Source organism: Paroedura picta, chromosome 7, assembly GCF_049243985.1.
Source record: "Paroedura picta isolate Pp20150507F chromosome 7, Ppicta_v3.0, whole genome shotgun sequence".
Lineage (NCBI taxonomy): Eukaryota > Metazoa > Chordata > Lepidosauria > Squamata > Gekkonidae > Paroedura > Paroedura picta.
In genome coordinates this window covers 60,811,949-60,837,957 of record NC_135375.1, presented here as the reverse complement: position 1 = coordinate 60,837,957, position 26,009 = coordinate 60,811,949, and the positions used below count along the sequence as shown (strand labels likewise).

Below are 26,009 nucleotides of genomic sequence, written 5' to 3'. Positions count from 1 at the left end.
TAAATAGTGGAATCTCAGCGTTCCGCATACCTTCATTTGTAGTGGAATCCAGTAGCATTTCATTCGTTCCCCACAGGTTTCCGGTCTCGCAGGAATCGCTAGAAAGGAAGCGATTCTTTTCTGTGCTTGTTCCCGCCCCTGGCCGTCACTCAAATGGAACAGACAATGGGCAGTTGTTATCATGCTCCCGAAAAGCCCCTTTCCCTTTAAGCACAGTTAAAAAAAACACATGTTTTTAACGAATATGCCTTGATTCTTCACAACGTAGAGACCCACCTAGCTGGTGTGTGAGCTGGCGATTCATCGTTACCATGCTCCCCCGAGTGGAAAAAAAAATCCCCCCCCCCGCACAGGCGCAATTTTTGGCCAAAATTAAAGGGAACTGGCGAACAGGGGGCTGTGTTGTGCTTGGGGACTTAGGGGAGCTTTAAAGCACTTCTGTGGAGGGACTGTAGCTGGAGAAGCCTCGCTGGGTGAATGAAGCCTCGCTGGTTCGTTGCTTTCCCCACTCCGAGGGGGAAAAAATGGCGATCGCTTCGCCTGAAATTCGGAGGAGAGATCCAGGGGGAGGGACTTTGTTGCAACTGCTACATTGAGAACGCACAGGTCTTTTCCGCAAGTGTTGTTGGCAAGAGTGTACCGATTTTCTGAGGGTGAATCCACTTTTCCCCATTCCCCGGAAATCGCTACAACGAAGCGATTTTGGTGCTAGTGTTGCAGGAGTGTTGCAGATTGTTCACGACATTATGCGGAACGTAGTTTTAGTGGCGAAAACAAAATGTAAGACTAGTGCTATATTAAAGTCGTGCGGAATGGCCCCCAGTGTAGACAAGGAGGAACAGGTGCTGAAAACCATCCCCAAATCTGAGGTTCTGTGGCCAAGTAGGACAGAAAAGGTCAGGATAGATAAGAGAACTACTGAGGGCAGGGACATGGAGGGCTCTGAACCCCACAGGCACCACTAGTGATTTGTAAACATAGTGCTTATAGATGGTGTACTTCATGACTGCATAGAAGGGTGTCTGGTGCACAGAATACACTAAAGATGACTGATAGGACCGATGATCCATCTGGTCCAGCAACACACTGGCCAACCAGATGCCCCCAGCAGGAACACAAAGACCCAAGTGCCTTACTGCTGTTGTGGTCTTCTAACAATGGGGATTCAGAGGTATGCTTCATTGGAACATGGAAGTCCCATTCAATATGTTCTCACTAACTGACAGGTAAGGGGGCCCACAAGACTAATTTATCTCCCTTCTATCACAGAGTCTGGCACAACTCCAGACTCCACCACCCACCTTGGAGCCCAGCTGCAGTAGCAGCCCTGTCTGGAAGATGCAGCTGGGGCCAGAGCAGTTCCTGGCATCACCCACTACACCAGGCTTGGAGTGGTTCCTGAAGTCTATCACCACTTGCTAAATGGAACCACATTAAGTGTGCTGTTTGAATGTGTGCAGATGACAATATTTCATTGGGGGAGGACATAAAAATATTTCAGCTTTTCCTACAAAGCTAGACGGTCCCTCAAGCTTGTAGAAAATCTAGTTAGTGGCCATGTGGCCCCACCAATCCATGGATTTAGACGTTTTCAGATGGGGCACCCACATCAGATATCTCAATGAGCTCTCGTCCATCTTCCCCTTTTAAAGCCATCGAGCAACACTACATACGAGACAACAAGTTCTACTCATTACTATGCATTGTGTGAAGAAATGTTTTCTTTTGTCTGATTTTATCATTTTCCCAGTATAAGCATCCAATATCCATTTTGAGGTGTTCTTGTATGATCAAGCCTTGTTCCATTTGCATTTGCCATTTTGTCATCTTTGACAGTTTGGCTCTCCTCATCACTGTGTAGGCATCAACTGGGCAGCCTTTCAGCACCTTTTTTTTTAGCCCCCCTGCCAGTGATGGCATGATATGTAGGGACAGTTTACAACACCCTTTATTAGAAACGGAAATTACTACAATATGGGGTATACTTTCCCCACTCCTGAGGCTCAGTGTTGAGCACGAACTCTAGTAGTGGGAAGCACTGCTAGGAGAATACTGCGGTCTCAGTGGACTTCCACACTCATTGATAAGAAACCCTTGAATCTGTATCCTAAAGTTGGGCTTCAGTATCAGATACTTTTCCTTTACTGGGACTACTGGCACTTACACTCCAGTTCTTTGGTCTGCTTCAACTGGAAACAGAAAAAATTCCTTCCTTCCTTCCTCCACATGTACCCAACCAGTTCTGGTCTGCCCATTTTGGTTATCAGTGCTAATTATTTGATTACTTCCTTTATACAAATGATATGCAGCCTTGCCCAATGTATACAAAGATGCCTCTTAAGAGCAATTTATATATACAACAATGAATGTCATTTATACTTGTGTGGAAATGGTTTTGTTGCTGCCCAAAGAAATTCAGGAAATGTTGAATAAATTCATCCAGAAGAAACTGATGCAAAAATAAAGTTTGTCCGCTTGAATTCAACTAGCGGTGATGAGACATTGATCCATGGGTCTTTCCCACTGCCCCTAAGCCTTCATGTCCACTTTCAAACAATGAGGAAAACGTGAGAGTTTTGTTGAAGAGAAGAATTCAGAATTTGACCACATGGTAGAAACTTGTACTCCATAAACATACTGAGATGTTTCCCAGCCTTCCTTTGGAGCTCCAGAAACATCATGGCCAGGTCTGTGGCTGGGATACTCACAAGTCTTGTCCAGCTCCCTGGAAAATGAGCTGAGGGGGTGTCCTGGCTGTGGTTCTCCCTGGGCAGGCCCACCTCCTCAGATGCAATGAAACAAGCATTTCCCCAGCCTTTAAATAAAGGTAGAGAGAGGGGGTGGGGTTAATTGTTTCCTTGTATCTGAGGAAGTGTGTGGCACATGAAAGCTTCGACCTTGAATCAAACTTTGCTGCTCCGACTTTGTTCTGCTGCTTGAGACCAACAGGGCTGGCCAGCTGAGTCCTCTTCCTCCCTGCCATGCATCTCCCACCTTGCCTGGATTATAACTGCTGGTGGTGATGGTCATGATGATGACAGACCCACTCACGGAGAGGGGGGGGGGCTCAATGCCTCCCTCCTTCTTGCGCACCGGCAGTCCGCGCAGCCCATCCCGGCCCGGGGGAGAAGTTCCCTTAGCCCTGCCCCGAGGCCGCCTGAAGTGGCCACGACCTTCCCGTCTCCGCCGTGGCCCTGGGCGGAGACGAGGCCCCTCTCCGGTGGCCGGAGGGGGGGGGGGCGACGGGCTGCCGGCTGCGGGGGCGACCGAGGAGGGAGGAGCCCCGCCAGGCAGGCGGAGGAGGCAGCTCCTCCTCGCAGGCGGCCACTTGGGAAGTTTGCAGAGCCGCGGCGGGACAAGCGGGGCTCGCCTGAAAGGGGCAGCATCCCGCCCTCGCTCCCGCAGCAGGAGCCGCTCCGCGGAGGCGGGATGAGGGGCGTCCGGCCGGGAGCGAGGTGAGCGCAACGGGCACGGAAGGGACGCGCCGCAGCCGTCTCTGGCCTCGGAGGTCGGGCGCTGGGGGAGCGGCCGTCGTCGGGTCTTGTTGGGTGGGCTTCGGGGAGGCGGCCAGGCAGGCACCCTCCGGCTGTGGGGCCACGAGCTCCCTCGCTCTCCCGGAGCGCCCGCCGGCTTCTTGCAGGGGGACCGTCCCGCTACAGCCCGCGGTCTCTGCCCAAAGCCTGGCCGGGGAGAGAGAGCGAGCGAGAGAGAGAGACCCAACTTCTGCGTAACTTTGGATCAAAGTGGTTGGAGGGGGGGGGCAGTGCTTGAAGTGCAATAGAACTGGAAAGGGGGGGGGTAGCCACTTTCCCTTCCAGCTGCTTTTGAAGGGGTCTGTTGGTGCCTGGGCCCCCATGCGGGTTGGAGGTTGGGAAGGAGATGACACGGAAATCGACCGGACTTTAAAGGGTCATCCCCAAAGGAAAAAATGGGGGCTCCCTAGAAGGAATTATTTTAGGAAAGAGGGGGTGGCCACACTGGGAGGTGATTATTGGGGCGGAGGGGGGAGCGGTTATCAGGAACAGTGGCTGCTTTGGGGAGGGGGGTTAAATAACCAGAAACAAAAGCCCCACAAAATAACGTCCGTGTGTGGGCGTGGCCCCCTGCTGCTCCTTGCTTGCTGTGTGGACATCCTGACCAAGCATTGGGCAGCCTGCCTCCATAGATGGGGCTGCCCTGTTTCCCCGTAGGGCTCCCAAGACACAACTGTAAAGAAGTGGTTGCCTGATGGGAACAAAAGAATTTAGTGCCTCAAACCCCAGTCTTTCCTCCTATAAGATTGTCTTTGCATTGTTAGCATCAAAAGCTTAGCAGTTGAGTAAGAGTGTTATGTTTGATTTTGGAGGCCATTGCCTATTTATGACATATACCTTCCTTCAACTAAGAGGGACTTGCTTAAGTTGTTTCTTACCAACACCTTTGTATCCACAGTCAGAGTAAAGGAAAGTGAAGCACCAACAGAGTGAGGGAGACTAAGCATCATGGGTGGGCAGAACTGAGTGGGTCAGGAGAGGGTAGATTTGAGCACTTCCACCTTGGGGCACTGACTGTCATATGAATCATAGAATCATAGAGTTGGAAGGGGCCATACAAGCCATCTAGTCCAACCCCCTGCTCAATGCAGGATCAGCCCAAAGCATCCTAAAGCGTCCAAGAAAACTGTGTACCCAACCTTTGCTTGAAGACTGCCAGTGATATGGATTTTTTTAACACTCAATGTTCCAAGTCCAAAGACAGAAGTTCATTTTTGAAACAGAAGGCATTCTGTGGGATGAGGTTTTATCATGTTCTATTGGGGGGAGGTTATATTGGACCCGGCCACAGTCCCTGGAGAGTGCTGGGCTAAAAGTCGGATGGATGGATGGATGAAATGCCTGTCACAATTCCTTTGGCTCACCTTGGCTATGGCTCTCAAGTTGCTAAGTCTTTGGAAGAACCAACTGTCCAAGGACCATGGCTTTAGCAGATTCTAGGGGCAGATGGCGGGGGGTGGGGGGAAGCTGGTGGTCAGTAGGTTCAGGATGAACAAAAGGAAATACTACTTTATGTAGAAAGCAATTAAAATGTGGAATTTGCTGCCAGAGAATGTTGTGATGGCCACTGGAATAAATAGCTTTAAGGGGGGATCGGAGAGATTCATGGATAAGTCTATCACTGGCTACTAGCCATTATGACTGAGAGGAACCTCCACATTCAGAAACACTAAACCTCTGAATTTCACATCCAGGAGGCATCAGGGGAAAATCTTAACCTCTATCTCACTGTGTGAGATAGGATGCTGGAGTAGATGAACCATTGGTTTTTTTATGAAACAGGCTTGAACCCCCCCCCCAAACCCTCTCCCAGAAGAGGAGGAGTGCCCAAACAGCTGGAGCAGGAGAGACCTGATTAAGGCAGCTGGGGAGGGTGGTACAGGGTAGGCCCATCTCTCACCTGGTGAAATGGGGCCAGATGGGGTGGTCTGCCCTATCTCTCACTGTGACAAGGCCAGTGGGCCCATCCTATCCCTTGTCAGAAGAGGCAATGGCAGGTGAAGTGCCCCTGTCCCATCCCTCACAGTGGTCAGACTGAATGGAGCAGCAGCATCCATCACTGGGCCAGATGGAGCAGTCCCACCAAAGGGTCTGTCTCTCTTTCAGGGTTGATGTGGCCCTGAATGGGAGTGGAGCTGGGACAGGTTGGCCATATGCACTAGGACTCTTCCTGGAAGCCTTAATGGCCAGTCCACCTTGGCAGTTTCCCATCAGAGATATTTGTGGAAATGCATAAATGTGCATTTTATGTCATTTCTGGGCACAACACCAAGGGAAACCATATCTCTGGATATGCAGGGTACCTGTGGTGGGACAAAGCTGATTTAAGGAGCTGATTTTTTGAAATAGCTAATATCAGTGTTCCTATCTTGTTTTGGCTAAGGACCAATGACAGAAGCTAGGTTAAAGGGCCTGAGATCCCAGTTTTCTCCATACCCACAAATGTACCACACCACACTTCTCTTTTACAAACAGCACTGGCCTTTCTCTTTGTCATGCAGTTTTTAAAAAGGCAGTTTCCTTTGAAATTTCCCCACATCTGGCCATGTGGCAGTGTGTTTCCCCCCTCCGTTCCCATATAAAATGCTGAGGAAACAGTCACTGTGCTCTGAGGTATGCAAAGAATATTTAAAGGATTTAATGAAGGACACACCTCCTGCACTCTCGCATGCAAGAGGCTCCCAGTTATTTTCCCTGTTATAACGATCACCTCATTTTATTTGTTGCTTTATGGTTGTTAAAATATTTTATACCTATCTTTCTGTCACCATAGTTGGGACCCAAACAGGGAACACTATCAAAGTAAAACGACAATTAAATAATTAAATCAAGGGGCCGAACAACATCACTGAAAAAAAATAGGTCAAAAGGAGACAATGGCTGCCTTGCCAAAAATACCAGAAAACATTTGGCATGCTCTTGGTCCAAAGCTCCTTCTTAACCCACCAAAACCCCTCTTAAACAATTTAGGTTTACAGCTTCTCCTTAGAGGAGGTTCAGCAAGGTGAGAGCCCTTCTCATTTCTTCTGGGAGGATGTTCCCAGCAGAGAACTGATTGGAAGCCCCAAATTTGAGCAATAGCTGATTGTCTTTGGTTGGAGGTGGTAATAGGAAGAAGATTAAAATAAACAAGACCAAGGTTGATGGTACAAAATCAGGTAAAATATATATTTATACTCAGTTAAAATTTAGTCCAACCCCCTGCACTATGCAGGACACAACCCTATTGATCATACACTGTAACCTGCCACCCCCTTGAACCTTCATGGAATCAGCCTCTCCATCAGATGGCTATCCAGCCTCTGTTTAAAAATTTCCAAAGATAGAGACCCCACCACCTCCTGAGGAAGCCTGTTTCACTGAGAAACCACTCACTGAGAAACTGTCAGGAACTTCTTCCGGATGTTTAGACGGAATTTCTTTTGAATTCATTTCATCCCATTGGTTCTTGTCCATCCCTCTGGGACAAGAGAGAACAACTCTGCTTCATCCTGTATATGGCAGCCTTTTAAATACTTGAAGATGGTTATCAGATCCCCTCTCAGTCACCTCCTCTCCAGGCTAAACAGACCAAGCTCCCCCAACCTTTCCTCATACGTCTTCATCTCCAAACCCCTCACCATCTTTGTTGCCCTCCTCTGGAGACACTCCAGTTTGTCTACATCCCTCCTCAACTGTGGTGCCCCAAACTGAACACAGTACTCCCAGTGAGGCCAAACCAGAGCAGAGTAAAGCGGTACCATCACCTTCCAATATCTGGATACGATGCTCTGTTTGATACGGTCCATTTGCCTTTTTTAGCCACAGAGTCACACTGCTGACTCATGTTCAATGTATGGTCTACTAAGACTCCTAGATCCTTTTCGCACATGCTACTGCCAAGACAAGTCTCCCCCATCTTATATTGGTGTTTTGGTTTTTCCTACCTAAATGCAGAACTTTACATTTGTCCCTATTGAATTTCAATTTATTCAGTTTAGCCCACTTCTTCTGGTGGTAGAAAGAAGACATTCATTCGATGAGTGGAGGCCCCAGGGATATAAAATCTTTAAAGTTACACACCCACACATTGAATTGAACCTGGAAATATATCTGCAATTATGGTGAAATCTCAGAAGGGAAGAAATGCCACCCTGTGCTAAATAGATGATAGCATTTTTTAAGGGTTGAAGTCTCCCCAACATCCTCCAGGACAGCCCTATGTAGATATTCAATTATATATTCGTCACTCCTTGACGTTGCTTTTGAGCCTGGTCAGCTGTCTGCAGATATGGGGTGAGATTCTGAGACAGATGCATCTGAAAGGAAGTGAACAGGAAAGCAGGACCTGAAAGGATCCCTAAGCACATCATGGAGGTCTGCAGTGAAAATTGTCAATAAGAGAATAACCCCATCCAAAGCAGCAACCTTCCTAAATAGCATAACCTCCCTCTTGTCGGGACTGTCTTATTTGGTTGGATCCCGCAGAATCATTCATACACTTCTGATCATCATAGGCATTCGGTATACAATCCTGTGGTCAGTTGGCACATTGCGTAAGAATTTATGGCGAGCCCAGCTGGATCAGCCCAGTGGTCCATCTAGACCAGCATCCTAGCCATGGTTTATGACTGTTTTCGCACTAGCCTTTTAGAAAAACAATTGTCATTATTTGTGAACTCAGTTTTTACAGAGAATGCGTTGTGAGATTTGATATGTAAGAGTCTGCTATAATAAGGACCTTGCGGAACCACCAGGGTTGCAGCTGAAACAGGGGAAAGGAATGCACAAAAGTAGAAGCAGCCCATGTCTCCCAACCTCTTAAATTGTGTTGTGAAAACTAAATGCTCACCACTGTGACCCCAATGGTAATGCATCGGAATGTAGCAACCATTGGACATAGAATAGATTCTATCTCTGGTTCCATGCATGGTGGTTGTTGTTGTTTTTAAAGAACTCCAGAAAAGTAGTTTTGGAAGTTACTGCGAATTTGTAGTAGGTTCATAACTCCTTGTCATGCATGCACATTAAGAACTGAAGTCTGGCAACAGTATTGTGAGCATCTAGTTTCCCTTTGATGAGACTCTGCCTTTCTTGGACCCGCAGGAAAATTGATAACAAATTTCTCTTCCCTTTTACCCTAAAGAGCTTGCAGTCTTTTTATTCTTTCTCTGCTGCCTCACTAGGCACCCTGGCCTAGAAGGAGGCACTAGAAAGTTAAAAACCTTTCCCCCTCCTAGGATAGCTTAGAAGATAAGCTGCTGTTGAGATCTAATTGGCTAGCCATACTCTGGTTTTGTTTTTCACATTAACATGCCGGCTCGCTTGATTTGTTATGGTCACATACCAAGCTTCAACAAACCACTTCTTGCTGTGTGTTTAGCACTTCATAGTGCAAACTCTACATTTTTCAATGAATAGTTATTTACATCGTGGATCTTCCTGTGCAAAGGTTACTACCATCCACGATACTAACCCTTTAAGTACTGAATGTTCTATCATGGTCCTTTGTCAGTTCTAATTTCCACCAGTCACACCTTTTCTTTCCAAAGTCACATATTCAACAATGTTCTGAGTTGGTTTTTGTATGTAGTAGGAAGTTTAGTGGTGACTTTTTTTGGACTTTTAAATTCAAAGGGTCAAAATTTATTTCTATCTAAAGAACAGCCTTACTTAACTTTTTTGATGTTGAGAAACCCCTGAAACATTCTTCAGGTTTCGAGAAACTCTAGAAGTGGTGCAGTCATGTACTATGGCTGGGAAGCATAGCTATGTATATGTGTATCTGGGGCCCCTCCCCTTCTCATCCCCTCTAGGCCCATCATTGGCCATTGGGGGAGTCAACATGACCATATATGGGTATATCACCCAATAAATGGTTAACAATTTTTTAAAATATATTAAAAATTAATTAACTCCTACCCATTCAACAAACTCTTCCAGGGCCACCAAGAAGCCCCAGAGCTTCACAAAACCTTGGTTGAGAAATCCTGGTAAAGAGAGACACAAAGAGAAATGTTAGAAGCAACAAACTTCCTCCCAAAATTCAGGGTTGGATCTAAATGTCGCCCATGGAACAGGAACAATTTGTGCCTTTTTTCTCCCAGTGGAGAGTACAATTTTACCTTCCTACTGTTCTTGAAAGTCCTCAGCATTTGTTGGTTTCCTGCAGGAAAGGAAATATCTCCCCTTATCCATTAGTCCAAAAGTGACTTGGACCAGTGGAAAATCACTTTACACTGCTCTGCTTAGACCTCATTTGGAGTACTGTGTTCAGTTTTGAGCGCCACATTTTCAGAAGTTAGTTAAGTTGGAATGTGTACAAAGGAGGACAATGAAAATGATGAAGGGTCTGAAAGCAACGTCCTATGAGGAAAAGTTGATGGAGCTGGGTATTTTTATCCTGGGGAGGAGATGACTGAGACGTGATATGATGGCCATCTTCAGATATTTGAAGGGCTGTTGTATAGAGCGGTGGTCCCCAACCACCCCAGCCATGCACGGCCGCAAACGTGCATTCGCTGCACCCCGCGCATGTGCGCATGCGCAACCGGGTCGCGCATGCGCGGCCGCAAATGCACATGCGCGGGAGTGCCGTGCATGCATTGCATTTGCGGCTGGGCGATCATCCTCCCCGCCCCTGACGGTCCGCAGCATAGAAAAGGTTGGGGACCACTGGTATAGAGGGCAGAGCAGGGTTGTTTTCTACATCCCCAGAAGGTCAGAGCAGAACCGATGGATGCACATACCAAAGATGATGATGATATATTTATGAGACTTGTTCTTTTTTTATTTCCCTTATGGGGAATAAAAGGAATGAAACATCTTATGAAGCCACATGCATTGTGCTTTTTGAAATAATGTGAGGAGGATGCCCTTCCAAATGTTAATTTGTTAATAGCTATTTCATTTTTATTCTTCGGTCTTTCATCATATCATTGTGGTCCTCCTGTGATGTTTCTTTTTGACACAGTTCACTTTTTAAAATGAGTTTTATCAGCAATTATTTATGTCAAATGAAACAGTTAAAATTTCCAGACACTCCATAACTAAAGGGTAGGTCTATCGAGAACAGTTCCTAGCCTTTTTAATTTCTGTCTTAACAGAAGGAGAACTAAAATAGGAGTTTGATATGGATTTTAGCCTATAAGTAAAAGGTAACTTCCACTTTGATGGGCTTCAATGGAGGGTCTGATTAGACAGTTTATGGAGGTTATCTATTAAAACACTGAGCCCTTTATGATTCGAAGAGGCTCAAACGCCATACTCTCCCATGAAGAAACAGAAGAAGAATATATGTGGTGTCTTATTCTGGGAGGACCATAGGATCATAATGAAAGTTAAGCGTACCACAAGCAAATACATTTGGGAATGGCAAGGAAGTAGTGAAATGAGGCTTTTGTTAATATGGGTTAAAACCACCATTAAAGTCAGGTGATAACATCTGTAGGATTTATATACAGGCTTCTCAGAAAAATCACAAAACCGTGCTCTAGGGCAGTTGTCCCCAACCTTTTTATCACTGGGGACCGGTGAACGCTTGACAATTTAACTGAGGCCTGAGGGGGTCTTTTGCCGAGGGATGTCTCCGCCGCCTGAGCCCCTACTCCACTTGCTTTCCCGCCGGTGCCCCTGACTTCCTGCGACCTGCTGGGAGGCTCAGCCAGCGGCAGCTGCGCAGTGCCACGCCGAGGGGGAGCCCGAGCCATGATGGCTGCCGGAGAGCACCAAAGGTGAGCCAGCAACAGAGCAGCAGATCAGCTCCCAAGGCAGCAGCCGGGGAGGAGAACGAGAAGGAGCTGCGGCCTGGTACCAACTGATCTACGGACCGGTACCAGTCCCCGGACCGGGGGTTGGGGACCACTGCTCTATAGAAGCCAAGACAAATAACCATGTACTAAGAACATGTGCTCTCTCCGAGAAATTCTGTTCTGCTAGCCACTGTTATTATGTAGACTACATTTACAGCCACAAAGATACTGGAGGAGGGGAGTGTGAAAGATGCATTTGGTGTAGTGGTTAGGAGTGTGGATTTGATTCCACCCTCCCCCGCATGCAGCCAGCGGGGTGACCTTGGGCTTGCCACAGCACTGCTAAAGCTGTTCTGACCGAGCAGGAATATCAGGGCTCCCTCAGCCTCACCTACTTCACAGGGTGTTTGTTGTGGGAGAGGAAAGGGAAGGCAACTGTAAGCTGCTTTGAGCCTCCTTCGGGTAGGGAAAAGTGGCATATAAGAACCAACTCTTCTTCTTCTTTATATCAAAGGCCAAGCCTGTTCTACACTTGAATTTTATCAGTGGTTATTTGACAGATTATATGCATTAACTCATTACATAAATAGTCACACAAAATATATAGGATGTTTCTCATCTCCGAATACGTAGGCATTTAATTTTCTCTAAATTAAAAATGGACATTTGTGTGTTCTACTTACGACCACCCAACATTATATTATTCCGTCTTTTGTTTGTTTCTTTGTTGCCTGGCAAAGTTTTGTGGGATCAGCTGCTGCTGCTTTGCCTTCTCTTGTGTTAAACTGGAAAAGGACCAACTTATAAATGAGACAGTGAATTAGCATGGCTCCAGTGAATGTTTATTCTGCTATGAGACTAAAAGGGAAAATAACTGTTAAGTTATTCAATTATTTAACCAATAAATGTATGCTAACAGTAATGGATTAATTATATTAAGATGTACAATATCAGAAAATTATTATTAGTATTGATGAACCGATTAAGTTATTGGTTACTTGATTAATTAATTCATCAATACTACTAATAATTATTTAACCAATAATTGTATAAGTGAACAGTGATTGATTAATTATATTAAAATGTACTACATCAGAAAATTATTGTTAGTATTGATGATTTGGTTAATTAATATAATTAGTTAATCAATCAATTAATCAATACTCCAAATTCTCCAAATTATATTGCTGTTTCCCAGCATTCCCTCATGATAGAGATGTCTTTTACATTAGTGCCACAGGAGCTGCTTTGCAAACAGTTTCTACTTATAGAATTAAGGTAAGCATAAAGGCTTACAACTATGAGGTCAGGTGTGTGCATTTTTCTCACAAAATAAGCACCCAAATGGTGAATATAGATTCCATGGGAAAGACTCACATAGCTGGTTCTGAAACAGTACAGAACACCATGGAATGAAGCCACCGACCCCCATTATTCTAAAAATGTTTAAAAGATATCTTAATACAGCCAAGAAATTAAATACAAAATGCTGATCCAAGTAGCGCATATAGCGCATATTGTTGTTGTTGTTAGGTGCGAAGTCGTGTCCGACCCATCGCGACCCCATGGACAATGATCCTCCAGGCCTTCCTGTCCTCTACCATTCCCCAGCGCATATAGCAGGTGCTAAAGGCCCCATGCTTCAGAGGCCCTGTATAGTGCCTAGGATAGGAGTTAGAGTGTTGGACTAGGATCTGAAAGGCCTCCGTTCAAATCTTCTCCCTGCCATGAAAGTTGACTGAATGAACTTGGGCCAGCCACTCAATCTATCTGCCAAACCTACTTCATGTGGTTGTTGCTGAGAGAACTATGTTGTCAGCTGCTTTTGGTCCCCATTGAGAAGGAAAGTGTCTTCTAATCTTAATCTAATCTTAAATGAGGGAATTTCATTCTAATCTTAAAATATGAGGGAACTAGTAAATAAGCCCGCTGCAGTCTTAATGCAGCGGGCGCTAGTGGGGCTCCAAGATCAGCAGGGCCGGTGCAGGCGTGTGGCGGGGCAGCGGCGCGTGGCTTGTCCGGGGGCCGAGAGTCGCCGGGGCAGATGCGGGCATTGTGCAGCACGTTCCCCTCCCCCCATGGTACGGGCGAGCTGGGCCGGCGTCAAGCGTTGTGGCGATGGGGGGGCTTCGCGGTGAGGCGGCGACCTGCTGTGTCGGAGGTGAAGCGGCCGTTGTGCGGCATGGCTCATGGGCCGCGGTGCGGGTGACCAGGGGCCGTGTCGAGCGCCGGAGGCGAAGCGGGCGTTGTGCGGCACAGCGCGGATCGTGGGCCCCAGCGGGTGACCAGGGGCCGTGTCTAGCATTGATGTGAGGCGGTGGCGGCGCGGCGAGGAAGCGAGGTCGCGGCATCGCAGTGAGGCAGTGACCGACTGTCGCAGAGGTGAGGGAAGTAATGGCGGCGGGCCGCGGGTGAGGAGGAAGGGGGTGGATCGGGAGGCGCAACGCGCCTCCCAATTAGTCAGTCCAGCGGCAAGGGGCCAATTGGTCCCTTGCCGCTGGACTGACAACTGGAGGGGCCAATCGGCAGGCGCGAAGTTCCTGCCAATTGGGCCCCCCAATTGTCAGTCCAGAGGAAGGGGCCTATGGGCACCCTTCCTCATCACGGACAGGGTCCACCTTTGGTGCCCTTAACGGATTATTTTATCCACTCCGCTAGGAGTGGTTAAAGATGATTCTCACCCATTCCTATGGGAAAAGTAAGTGCTGCTGTTGTGGACAACATGGCATCAGGAACACAACATGACTTGTGCTATTTTCCTGACATAGACTTCATGGAGAAATAGGTAATGCCACTTCTCCCCTTTATGAAGGGAAAGCCCCATCCATGAAACAGAAGTATGAATCACTTCTGAATGCTTGTAACTACAAGAGAAGGAACCTATCCTTACTTTAACATCTTCAAGATAAGTTTTCAAAAAGTGTCAGGATTGCGGCTTCGTTCGTGCTTAGATGTGCTCTTTAAATAGGAATGTATTCATTTGTATGGTTTTATTACGCTCTTTATTACTTTGGATGCTGCTACTTGATTTCTATGATCATTGCAATTTTGGTTTGGACATGATTACCCAGGAGAAACCAGGTGTGATTGCGCATCAATGAATCCCTGAAGCACTACAGTGATAGAGCCAAACTGGCCATGCAGTAAAAGAGTGATAAAGCACTAGCCCTTTAGCAGGAGATCATTGAAGCTTAGAAGGTGGCAGCAACCCAGAGAAAAAAAAATGGGGAGCCAAGACAGAGGGAGCCAAGCTGGATGGGGATTGTGGAAGGTTAAGTAGCTTTTTCTCTCCCACATCCATAGAAGTGGAGCTTGCAAGATCAATTGAGACACTGAAGTTTTTTAATTCATTCATTAAAAGCTGCTGGCAAGCCAACTGAAAATTCGTTCTGTGGCTGGAAACCTTCATCTAATTATGTAGTTGGAAACCTTCATCTAAATATGTCAAATCTTAATAGAGAGATTGCTTTAAACTATTTTTAAATTTCTCTTGAGACTGCATTTGTTAGGAGCTAAAGCAGACTGGAGAGCTTGTTACTGAAGCCCCCAGGATTTTCCCACTCTCTGAAGATACCCAGGTTCTCATGGTGTTCAGCCTCTTTCATATAGACAAGTCCACGCTTAGAGAGATCAAACATGCCATGTGGTTCTTTCCCTTTCCTGGGGGAAGAAAGTCCTCTGATCATTAACAGTGTCTGATTCTATTGTTACATAAGGCACAAAGGGGCATAAAGATAACCATTGTTGACAATGGTTGGCTCATTTTTTAATGTGTAAATAAATTACTAGTGCAGTTGGCAATTGAGAGTCATCTTTAGACAATATTGAAATGGATTCACAGAGTGTCTAAATCTGTGACTCCTATTACTGTCCTGTATATAACATTTTCAGATCAGAAACGGAAGAGAGCAGGCCTGTACACAGGATTTTTAAAGGGGGGGGGGTTTACAATACATTCCATAAACTTAATGAAACTTCTTAATTAGTTCTTTCTCACTTTTTCTGGAATTTTAAAACTCTTTTCCTATTATTTTTTCTATCTCATACCATTATTAATAGGTTTTCATTGATTCAGTTAGTAGTTTTTAAAAAGTATTTCATTTTATTTAATCTTTGGGGAGTTAAAAAAACCACCCCACCCCCTTTGTGCACAACCTTGGAAGAGAGTCAGCATTCTTGTTAGGCTTCATAGATTTGATAATTGGTCAGTCTCTATGTCAGAAATACGAACTGCTTGATAGCTGATGACATGCAGAAAACGATCTCCTGGTAAAGTTCTCATCTCAGCAGGTTTCAATACAATCGGTCAACGTATCTGTCTGGACCAGCTCTCAGGGTTAGGCCTGTGAGGCACCATTTATATGGTGGCTTTTATCCCACCTAGAAGGCATGTTTCAGAAGATAGTTCTGGGACTGGGACTTGGCCTCTGACCTGCCATGTTCCACAAGGTAACATCTTACTCCTAGTGTTTTGAAGGCTTTACATGAAGTTGCTATGTGAGTTTAACAAGAAATGTTGATTAGATTTGTCACTTATTTGTTGGTGATACTCATTCTATCTCATTCTTCCAATGGATCTCCAGGAGCCTGTAGAAACCATGAACCAGTGTCTGGAGACAGTTTTGGGATGGATGAGGGCTAATAAACTGAAATCTAATCCCAAGACAAAGGTACTATTGGTGAGCAAGAAGATCTGGCCCCAAAACAGAGGTATCTTCTGTTCTGGATGTGTTACACTTCCCCTAGAGAAGCAGATTCATAGCCGGGAGACTCTGACTGGAAGTTCTGCTGGACTGCAGCTTCCTGTTGGATGAACAGGTTGCAGCCAAGGCTACAAGTAGATTTTACCAGCTTCAGCCTGTTTTGGGCAGAAATGAATTTGCCACTGTGATGCATTGTCTGATAATGTCTAGACTGGACTAAGGCAATAGACTTCACATGGGGCTGTCCTTGAAACATACTCATTCCATTACTTAAGCTACATTTTCTAAATTAGCTAGATTCGGTACGGGCAAAAGATCGTCAGATTTCTCATTAACCCACCTTTGACACTGTTTTTCAACTGAAAGTTAACACTGAAACCGGAAGTTAAGAACTGGAAGTTCAGTCTTTTGAAGTCATCCTTTAAAATGTGAAGCACTTGAAAACACTGAATTATGCTCCATGTGTTATATCACATCAGTGCAATCTGCCATTCATGCCATTAACTACACCTTTGGCGCTTTGACTTCCATTTTAAAATAGATTGTGAATATTAACTTATTGCTATATTTTATCTAACACATCCCAGACATTGTTTTCACTCTGAAGATGGAGTGTAACCTTATGAAAGCTGCTGGGCTGCTGTCAGAAATTATGTTGCTGGGCCATTCTTCCTCTGTAATGGTCTGTCTTGTGACTTTCCCTTGCCATGATTGGCTTGCTTTTTGGGGACGAGGGATATGGAACACAGTGACATTAGGAGATGGGAGAAATTATACCTATGGCAAAAGTCACATGGGTAGGATCCAACTAGTTTCTCTTCTGGTGAAAAGTTAAGGAGGGAGTCTCCTTTGATTGCCCAAAAGACTCTGCGAGGGCTCCAGGGACCAGCATGAACAAAAGCCAGGTGGAGAAGGGGCTGGATTAAAGAGAGGGATAAGGGGAGATTAGGTGAAGAGGGGAGGAGACCCCTCCAACAACCTGAAAAGGTTTTTTTTTGGGGGGGGGGGAGACCATGGGACCTGCATTGACAAAAGCCATGTGGGCTGTAGAAAGGAAGAGGACTGAGCAAGACCTGAGTGAAAAAGCTGGCTGGATCGTCTCCTATTCTACCTAGATACATCCTACTGATATGATTGGATGAACGTTTTGGATGTTTCCCACATACCTTGTAATAGAAAGCATGAATATGATGGTTTAAATATATGACTGCTGTATCATACTGAGTTATGTTGTCTTTTGTTCCTGTTTTAAAGGTCCTGTTTTCGGTGCCTGGAAATGCTGATTGGTAGATACCAATAAGGAAGAAGCCCACTACATTGCTACAGGAATGTTTTACAGAGCATAGTGCGGGCACCCCCTAGTGGAAGAAGTGGAAATAGTTTTGTAAATTTATCAGCCAAACCATGGCTGTGTACACCACAACGACCACTCATCCATCTTTGTATCAACAAACCACAGTGTTGGACGAGATAAAACGTCATTATACCTATGTTGGAAAAACTAACCGAGAAGATAAGGGAAAGGGCATAGAGCTGACCACCATTGTACTTCTAATCATCTGTAGCTTCATCATCCTGGAGAACCTGATGGTGTTGATTGCCATATGTATAAACAACAAATTTCACAACCGTATGTACTTCTTTATTGGCAATCTAGCTCTCTGTGACCTGCTGGCTGGGATTGTTTACAAAGTGAACATCTTGATGTCAGGACATAAAACTATGCTTCTTACACGTAATATGTGGTTTCTCCGGGAAGGAAGCATGTTTGTGGCTCTGGGAGCATCTACCTTCAGCTTGTTAGCCATTGCTATCGAAAGACATTTGACTATGATCAAAATGAGGCCATATGATGCTAATAAAAAGTACAGGGTCTTCTTGCTTATTGGAACGTGCTGGTTTATCTCAGTCTCCTTGGGTGCCTTACCAATCCTTGGCTGGAACTGCATTGACAATTTACCAGACTGCTCCACTGTTTTGCCACTCTATTCAAAGAAGTATGTTGCATTTTGCATCAGTATCTTCATTGCCATCTTGGTGGCTATCGTCATCCTATATGTACGCATTTACATCTTGGTAAAGTCCAGTAGCCGCAATGTCACCAATCACAGCAATTCAGAGAGGTCCATGGCCTTGCTTAGGACAGTTGTGATTGTTGTTGGCGTCTTCATTGCTTGTTGGTTGCCATTGTTTATTCTGCTGCTGATTGATGTGGCATTCAAAACAAAGTTGCCTATTTTATACAAAGAAGATGGTTTCATTGCCTTGGCTGTCCTCAATTCAGCAATGAATCCCATCATCTACACTCTGGCAAGTAAGGAAATGCGTCGTGCATTCTTCCGCCTTGTTTGTTGCTGCCTGGTAAGGGCCAATGTCACGTCTTTGCCTATCCAGCCCACACCAGACCAGAGTCGAAGCAAATCCAGTAGTAGCAACACCCCAAAGGCAAAGGATGAGTTCCCACAGACTCAACTTTTTTCATGTACACTTGAAAAAAATGAACATTCCCTTCACAATGGAAATTTTTGTAAGTGAAGCCTGATAACTATGCAAACTAAAGATTCTTGTGTGGCTTTTTAGAGCCAAATAGAAGGACGTTTGTTGGGGTTTCATGCTTTTCAGTTCTAAAGGAAATGATAACCAGTTACTTATAGTGCCTGTTTTTTTCTTAGCATGAGCCATTTGGATCTGGTTTAGTTCCCTGAGAGAACTGACTTGGACAAAGTATTTGCTCTCAGAATGTCTATGTGAAGAAAGATGGCACCTTTGGCAAGAATATTCTTGGTGCACTTTGATACGTATATACTAGAGGAACAGGGCAGAAATAATGACTGATCGTTAAAATAGTGTGTGAATCCTGCGTGTTGGTCACCAAAAACATTTTATCTCAAATGCAGCCTCTCTTGTAGGCTCTGTGTGAAACATAGCTCTCAATCAAACTGACCATTCCTATTTAAACAAGCTGGACAGTTTGGCAATATTATATGACTGGCCCATTCTTCTCCAAGAATCAGCGAGCATTCCATGATTGCTCAGTCAAAGGTCCTATGAGCGGGCAAATTCCTAGAAATGTTAACAGCCAGTCGATCACTGGGCATGCTGATGTTCAGTAGGTACTGCAGACACTCAGAAAACCTTCCCCATCAAGGTCAGAAAGGATGTTTTTCTCCATGTTATGCATTCATTTTTATCTCTTGAATCTCTGATGTTTATGTGAGTGGACTCACATTACAGGATCCCCCCCCCCCAAGATCCTGAAATTGCCAAGTCACCAAAATGGGACATAAACTGTGCCGCATTGAAGGGTACTGCAAGGATATCATATTTGCATAGACAAATATGCCAAAGCTGGAGCCTCTACCTGTTTATCTGTACATTTTTAAAAAATGGCAACTGTATGGCAAGAATATTGTAGCATTGTAGCCAAGGTATTGTATACTAATATCAAATAGTTGAAAAGACTATGAACCTAACCCTCACGGAGGGGACGGAAAACCCAGTATTCTGCCTAGCAGTCAGCATTTCAAGCTCCCTGTTATGCATTTGTGAAAAGAAACCATTTTGGTTTTTTTTGTTTTTGGGTTTTTAATTACCATCCTTGTCCACTGCTGTTGAATCTGTTTCTATTATTTAGGCTAGTTAGAATCCAGTTGAAATGTGTGTCTAGAAATTTCATGCGTGAATGATCTATTTGAGGGGTTTTATTTTTAAAAAATCAATGCATTTTTTAATTTTACCTTTTAAATCATGTTTAATAATAGGTGGTCCAACCTGTATAATTGAAAGCCTTCCATAAAGCAAGCCTAAATGGATGCTTAGAAGGGGCATTGTCTTCTGCAAAATACTTCCAATGAAAAAACTGAATTTCACGAAGAAGTGTGCCAGTGTTCAGGCTTCCAGGCCTCCTGCCAGCCGCTGTCATTGCTCACAGCTACTCCAAGCAGTGGCAGGTGGCATTTTTTTGATTGGTGACACTGTGATGTCATGGTGCAAATGATGTGCCTCCCCCATATCCTCAGCTCCATGGTTCTTAATCAGAGTCCATAGAACTGAATCGTAAACAAATCATAGATTTCAGGTGGGTCACCATGTGTTTCTGAAGCAGCAGAACAACGTCTGAGTCCAGTGGCACATTTAAAACCCAAAATATTTTGTTCAAGATATACGTTTTCATGTGCAGGCACACAAAGAAGTGTGCATGCACACAAAAGCCACTTGACTGACACTTTGTTTATAAAAGTCATGTTTGAGTGTTCATTCAATGGGGAAATATTCACTTTCAGAGACAAATGGCAGTGGTGCTGTCAAGTCATAGCTGACTTATGGTGGCAACCCCAAAGGATTTTCAAGGCAAAGAGACTTTCAGAGGTGGTTTGCCATTGCCTGCCTCTGCATCATGACACTGGGATTCCTCGGAGGTCTCCCATCCAAATACTAGCCAAGGCTGACCTTGTTTTACTTCCAAGATCTGATGAGGTCAGGCTAACTAAGGCTATCCAGGTCAGAGCTCATAGACAGAGATCCTATCTCAAATTTATATCATGCGAAACTATGGAACAGTTGAGAGAGCTTTTCTGTTTACATAGCTCTAAAATTAACATCTCACTCATGAGGGCTCTCTGTTCACTCATGATCTTGGCCATAGAGATTGTGTTTGAAGAGAGTAAGCCGAGAAAGTTGGACAGTTCATACTTCAGTTATGAGCTGCGTTTTTTTCGGGAGAATCCGTCAAAGTATATCTCTGCTGAATTTATTTCTGCATAAAGAGAGCAAGGGGCCAAATGTGGTTTTTGACAACATCATGGGCCTGTGGAAACACTGACTGAAGCACTGGGAGGTTCTCCAGCTAACATTCTGCTTTTTACCTCATAGCCATGTTGACTTCCAATGTTCTTTGATTAGGCATCCCAGCAGTTCATTCAGTGGCCAGAAACAGTGGATGGATAACTTCCTATCTTCCTTGTAGTTGTAATAGATGAGCTTTGATGCTAGACATGAAATTTGTGGGGAAGCTTAATTTGTAAATCATTCTACAATATTTTTTGGGAGGGGTCCAAATCATAGTTCCCTTGTCTTTTAAAAAGGGACATCATTACCAGGCAGATTTTCATGCAGCATTATTGAAATTCAGTACCTAAGGTCAAGCATGTATTACTGGAAAGAAGTTTCCTAATTTAAATGGGGCATAACTTGCTACATTTCTAGCCCCTTTATGAACATCCATGGCGCTATTTTCACTCCAAGATTATCAAGTGGCTATAACTGAAATGCTTAATAAACTTCTCAGATCATGTATTTTGTTATTCTTAAGTTACAAATCTTGTAAGCTGTTCAGTACATTAACCTTTCAGGCTCTGTGTAAATGTAAAAGAGAATTCTGAAACTGAACACATGCCAAACAGTAGAACATTATAAAGATCTGTCTAAAAACAACACAATGTCTTAATAAAATATATATGAAAATGCAATGAGAACTACCATAATAATGGGACTTAAATCCTAAACTAAGAATTGCATCTTGGATACACATTTCTAGGTAATATGAATGTGGGGGAGGGGGTTGTTGTAATTAAAATTTGCTGTGTTGTGCTGTATGACTGACTTAGCCCAAGAGTGATTGGCTGTTTTCTGGCATGCTTTAGGTTCTCCTGCAATGAACAACTGATCTCAGTTACTACACTGCCTTTCCTGACAAACCATAACAGCCAACTGAAAACATAAACTGATGACAATAAAAAATTAAAATCAAAACAGATAAAACGCAGTGCCATGTGTATGTAGGGGTGAAAATTTTAAATACAGCCATCCATGTGGAGCACACATCCATGTCCTCCAGTCCCCTGCATGGCAGCCCCTAATGTCTCAGCGGAAACATTCCCCTGCTTGAGTTGGAGAAAGGCTCTGTTTTTTGATGGTAGAATGGAACTTTCCTGCTTCCCCCTCCACTGCTGCCCATGAAATGTTGATCCTGGGTGATAAGGGATCCTGAGAAATGGCAAGAGCAGGCTCTACAGTGGGAAGGGGCAGTCGGCAGAAAGTGCCAGTTTGGTCTGGACCCATCCTTTTGACTATATGGATGTCATCTGGTCATAGTTAAGCCATTTCAATCTCTATTAATGAATAATTGCAATATCGGAGTGAAGTCCATTCAATCTCTACCACTGAAACAATAGACAGTGTTTTAATTTTTTCTGCCCAAGTTTTATTTGTAGCCAATTGCCAGTCTTCACCATAGTGAGACCATTTGATGCTCATTTGTTTGTATCCTGAAATTCAAATATGACATTCAAGTGCTGTCAGAGGCACAAAGGAAATTTCAGTGCTCTACACACTTTTAACCAGAGAATTGGGGCCATTCCGCACAACTGCCAAAGTAGCTAGATGTAAGTGCTATCATAAAGCGGCAATTAATAGCGGCAGGTCTTGATAACGCACTCAGCCGTTTCTAGCAGAAAAAAGGCTCTCCCACTAGCGCTGTTTCGTTACCCACAAGTTTCCTGTCTCACCAGAATCGCAACAAAGGAGGCAATATTTTCCCGCACTTCTTTTTGCCCCTGGCCGTCAATCAAACAGAACAGCCAACGAACTGTTTTCTTCGTGCTCCCGAAAAAAACCTTTCCCTTTAAAAACTGTTTTTTAAAAACCCGAAAACACCAGTAGCAACGAATATTTGTTCATTTGAAGTTTCAGAAAGTCCTTTTTCACTGGTATAGGAACTGGCGCTTAATCCTTTACACACCGTCCAAGTAAAAAACAAAATCCCCCCCCCCCGATGGGTACAATTTCTGGCCAAAATTACAGGCAGTGTCGAACGGGGCTGTATTGTGCTCACAAACTTTAAAGACAATTGCAGAAGGGAGCTTTGTTTTACTTTTAAGCACTTCTGAATTGCTGGTGGAGGGACTTCAGTTGAAGAAACCTTGCTTAATCATTGCTTTCGCCAGTTTAAGAGGGGGGGGAATGGCGATCACGTCTCCGGAAGTTCGGGGGCGAGAGCTAGGGAGGGACATTCTTTCTACCACTATATTGAGAACGCACATGTCTTTTTCGGATGTGTTGCAGGTTGTTCTCAGGAATCAAGCGATTTTTTAAGGGGGAATCCACTTTTTATGATTCCCCGAAAAACACTACATCGAAGCGCTTTTTGCGGGAGTGTTGCAGGAATGTTGCGGATTGTGTATGACGTTGTGCATAATGTTAAAAAAATAGTGTTACACAACTTCAGCAACTTTAGCACTGTGCAGAACGGTCCCAAGGGCCATTTGGTATCAATCTGTAGTAAGTGTGGATCTTCAGTGGCAACCCTCCACTAATGGTCTATCCCAAAGAACATTGTGGTCACCAGCCAGTATGACTATTGAGTTTGTGGATCTGCTGAGGACTGAGCTTGAGATTTGCAGCAGAAGCCAAATGGACATGAAATTGACCAATGTGTGGCTAGATCCCGTCTGCCGGATCCAATCAGTTTAAACCCCAAACTGACCTATCACATGCACTGGCAGGAAGATCCATTGTCTGTTTTGTGTGTATATGTTGGGGTTCTTGGGGGGATTTTTAGTTCAGTGTTGCCTTTGTACCACCATGCTGAGGTCCTATTAAAGAGCTGTTTGAACTCCAGTGTCCTGGCTTCCTTTGAACCCATGGATTTAACAGTGACATTTAGATATCCATACTCTGACCCAATCTTTCTCAACTTTTTACTGATGAGAAACCCCTGAAACAGTCCTCAAACTCTGAGAAACCCCAGAAGTGTCACAATCATCCAGAATATGGTTGGGAAGCATAGCTGTATACATACCCCCCCCCAGGGCCCTTCCCCTTTCCACCCCCTCCAGGACCATCATTGCACATTTTAGGAGGAGGGGGCAGGTCTACATGACCATATATTTATCACCCAATAAATGACAGGAAGCACATTTGCTCTGCTTGGACAGAGTGCAGCTAACAACTTGGCCAGGAACTTGGGCATGATGCTTCCCTGTCTGTGGAGGCTCAAGTCATGAGAGTAGCAAAGCTGGCTTTTTCCATCTTATTCAAGCTAAGCTACCAGCACCCTATCTGGCCCCAGAACACCTGACCACAGTGACCCCTGTTCCTTGCCTGCTGCTTAGTTTTCCCTTCCTTCTTGACATTAAAAAATAATACTTTATACAACTGCCCTGGTTTAACTAATTTACAGCTAATTCCAATAATGTGAGAGCCAGCATGGTGTAGTGATTAAGAGCAGCAGTTTCTAATCTAGTGAGCTGAGTTTGATTCCCCACTCCTCCACATACAGCCAGCTGGGTGGCCTTAAGCTTGTCAGTGCCAATAGTGCTGTTCTGACTGAGCAGTCCTGTCAGGGCTCTCTCAGTCTCACCTACCTTATCCCCTGTGCAAGCACCAGGTCATGTCTGACCCTTGGGGTGACGCCCTCTAGCATTTTCATGGCAGACTCAATACGGGTTGGTTTGCCAGTGCCTTCCCCAGTCATTACCATTTTACTCCCCAGCAAGCTGGGTACTCATTTTACTGACCTCGGAAGGATGGAAGGCTGAGTCAACCTTGAGCTGACTGCTGGGATTGAGCTCCCAGCCTCATGGGTAGAGCTTCAGACTGCATGTCTGCTGCCTTACCACACTGCACCACAAGAGGCTCTCATCTACTTTACACGGTGTCTATTGTAGGGAGAGGAAGGAAAGGTGAGGGTCAGCCACTTTGAGACTCCTTTGGGCAGTGAAAAGCGAGATATAAAACCCAAACTCTTCCTCTTCTTCTTAATATTGTGACTGATAATTATATTGATGGTTTTAATCATATTATATATTAACTGAGGTAAACTGCCCTGAGATGACTGGCTCGATAGGGGCAGTCTATAAATATAAATAAAAGAAATAAAAGAACAATGTTTTGTATTCAGCAGACTGTTAGTATGTCAGTTGCAATCTTTGGATGAGTTGCAACCCTTGCAGGGTGCCCACTAGACTTCCTGTTCACATCTTGCTGAGCCATGTAGTAACCCTGGAGTAGTATTCAGTTTGCATAGGTGTTTAAAAGTCTACAACAATCTTCCCAGGTGTAACATTCTTCTATCCAGAGCAAAGGATATCACCACTGTGTGTTGGTTACTCTAGGTTTTCCTGGAGAAAGTCTAGCAATGGCAGGGATGGCTAGTAACTGTATGTCCTCCCCTCTTTTTCCTTGGCTACTACTGTTAAAACCTGGTTTAAATTTCTCAAATTAGAGTTGAACCAAATTTGAAACTGCAATTTCAAATCTGAAGCTTCATGCACTTCAAATTGTTGGTTTAAAAAAAAAAACACCCTCCAATTTGATTCTTTTTGCTTCAGGCTTGATCTACAGTTCCTTCTCCCCATAGTACCCACGTCCCCTTTGGATAAGATTGGGACAGTTGCTAGCAGCTTCCCACCACACCTCTTGATTAAAAAGTCAGGGCCCATTAGAAGAAGAGTTGGTTCTTATATGCTACTTTTCTCTACCAGAAGGAGCCTCAGAGCGGCTTACATTCACCTTTCCCTTCGTCTCCCCACAATAGACACCCTGTAAGGTAGGCACTGGCAAACCACCCCGTATTGAGTCTGCCATGAAAACGCTAGAGGGCGTCACCCCAAGGGTCAGACATGACCCAGTGCTTGCACAGGGGATACCTTTACCTTTACCTTTAAGGTAGGTGAGGCTGACAGAGCCCTGATATTACTGCTCGGTCAGAACCGCTTTATAAGTGCTGTGATTGGCCCAAGGTCACCCAGCCGGTTGCATGTGGGGGAGCGCAGAATCGAACCTGGCTTGCCAGATTAGAAGTCCTCATCCCTAACCATTACACCAAACTGGCTCTCTGCAAAGCTCCATAAAATTATCAGCTGCAAAACTCCATAAAATGTCAGCTTCAAGTTTCTCTGCAATAAACTGGGAATCTAAGATCAGTGTTGAGTAATATGCTACCAAACAGAAAGATTCTGCCAATTGGGGGCTGCTGGTAAAGAGAATTGTCAACTACACAATTTCTCCCTACAAAAAGACGTTTCAAAAGCACTTTGCCACTT

General features: G+C 44.7%; 1 protein-coding gene across 1 annotated transcript; it reads left to right on the top strand.

Annotated features, from left to right (window-relative positions):
• Positions 1-2,888: 2,888 nt before the first annotated feature.
• Positions 2,889-23,583, top strand: S1PR3 (sphingosine-1-phosphate receptor 3). The gene is made up of 2 exons (XM_077344513.1): positions 2,889-3,455; positions 17,221-23,583. The coding sequence occupies exon 2, from the start codon at positions 17,371-17,373 to the stop codon at positions 18,499-18,501; it is 1,131 nt and encodes a 376-aa protein (XP_077200628.1). The 5' UTR covers positions 2,889-3,455; positions 17,221-17,370; the 3' UTR covers positions 18,502-23,583.
• The last annotated feature ends 2,426 nt before the right edge of the window (positions 23,584-26,009 follow it).

Bases quoted from the DNA above. Each gene is read 5' to 3' on its own strand.
- S1PR3 (XM_077344513.1), top strand. From the start codon at position 17,371: ATGGCTGTGTACACCACAACGACCACTCATCCATCTTTGTATCAACAA.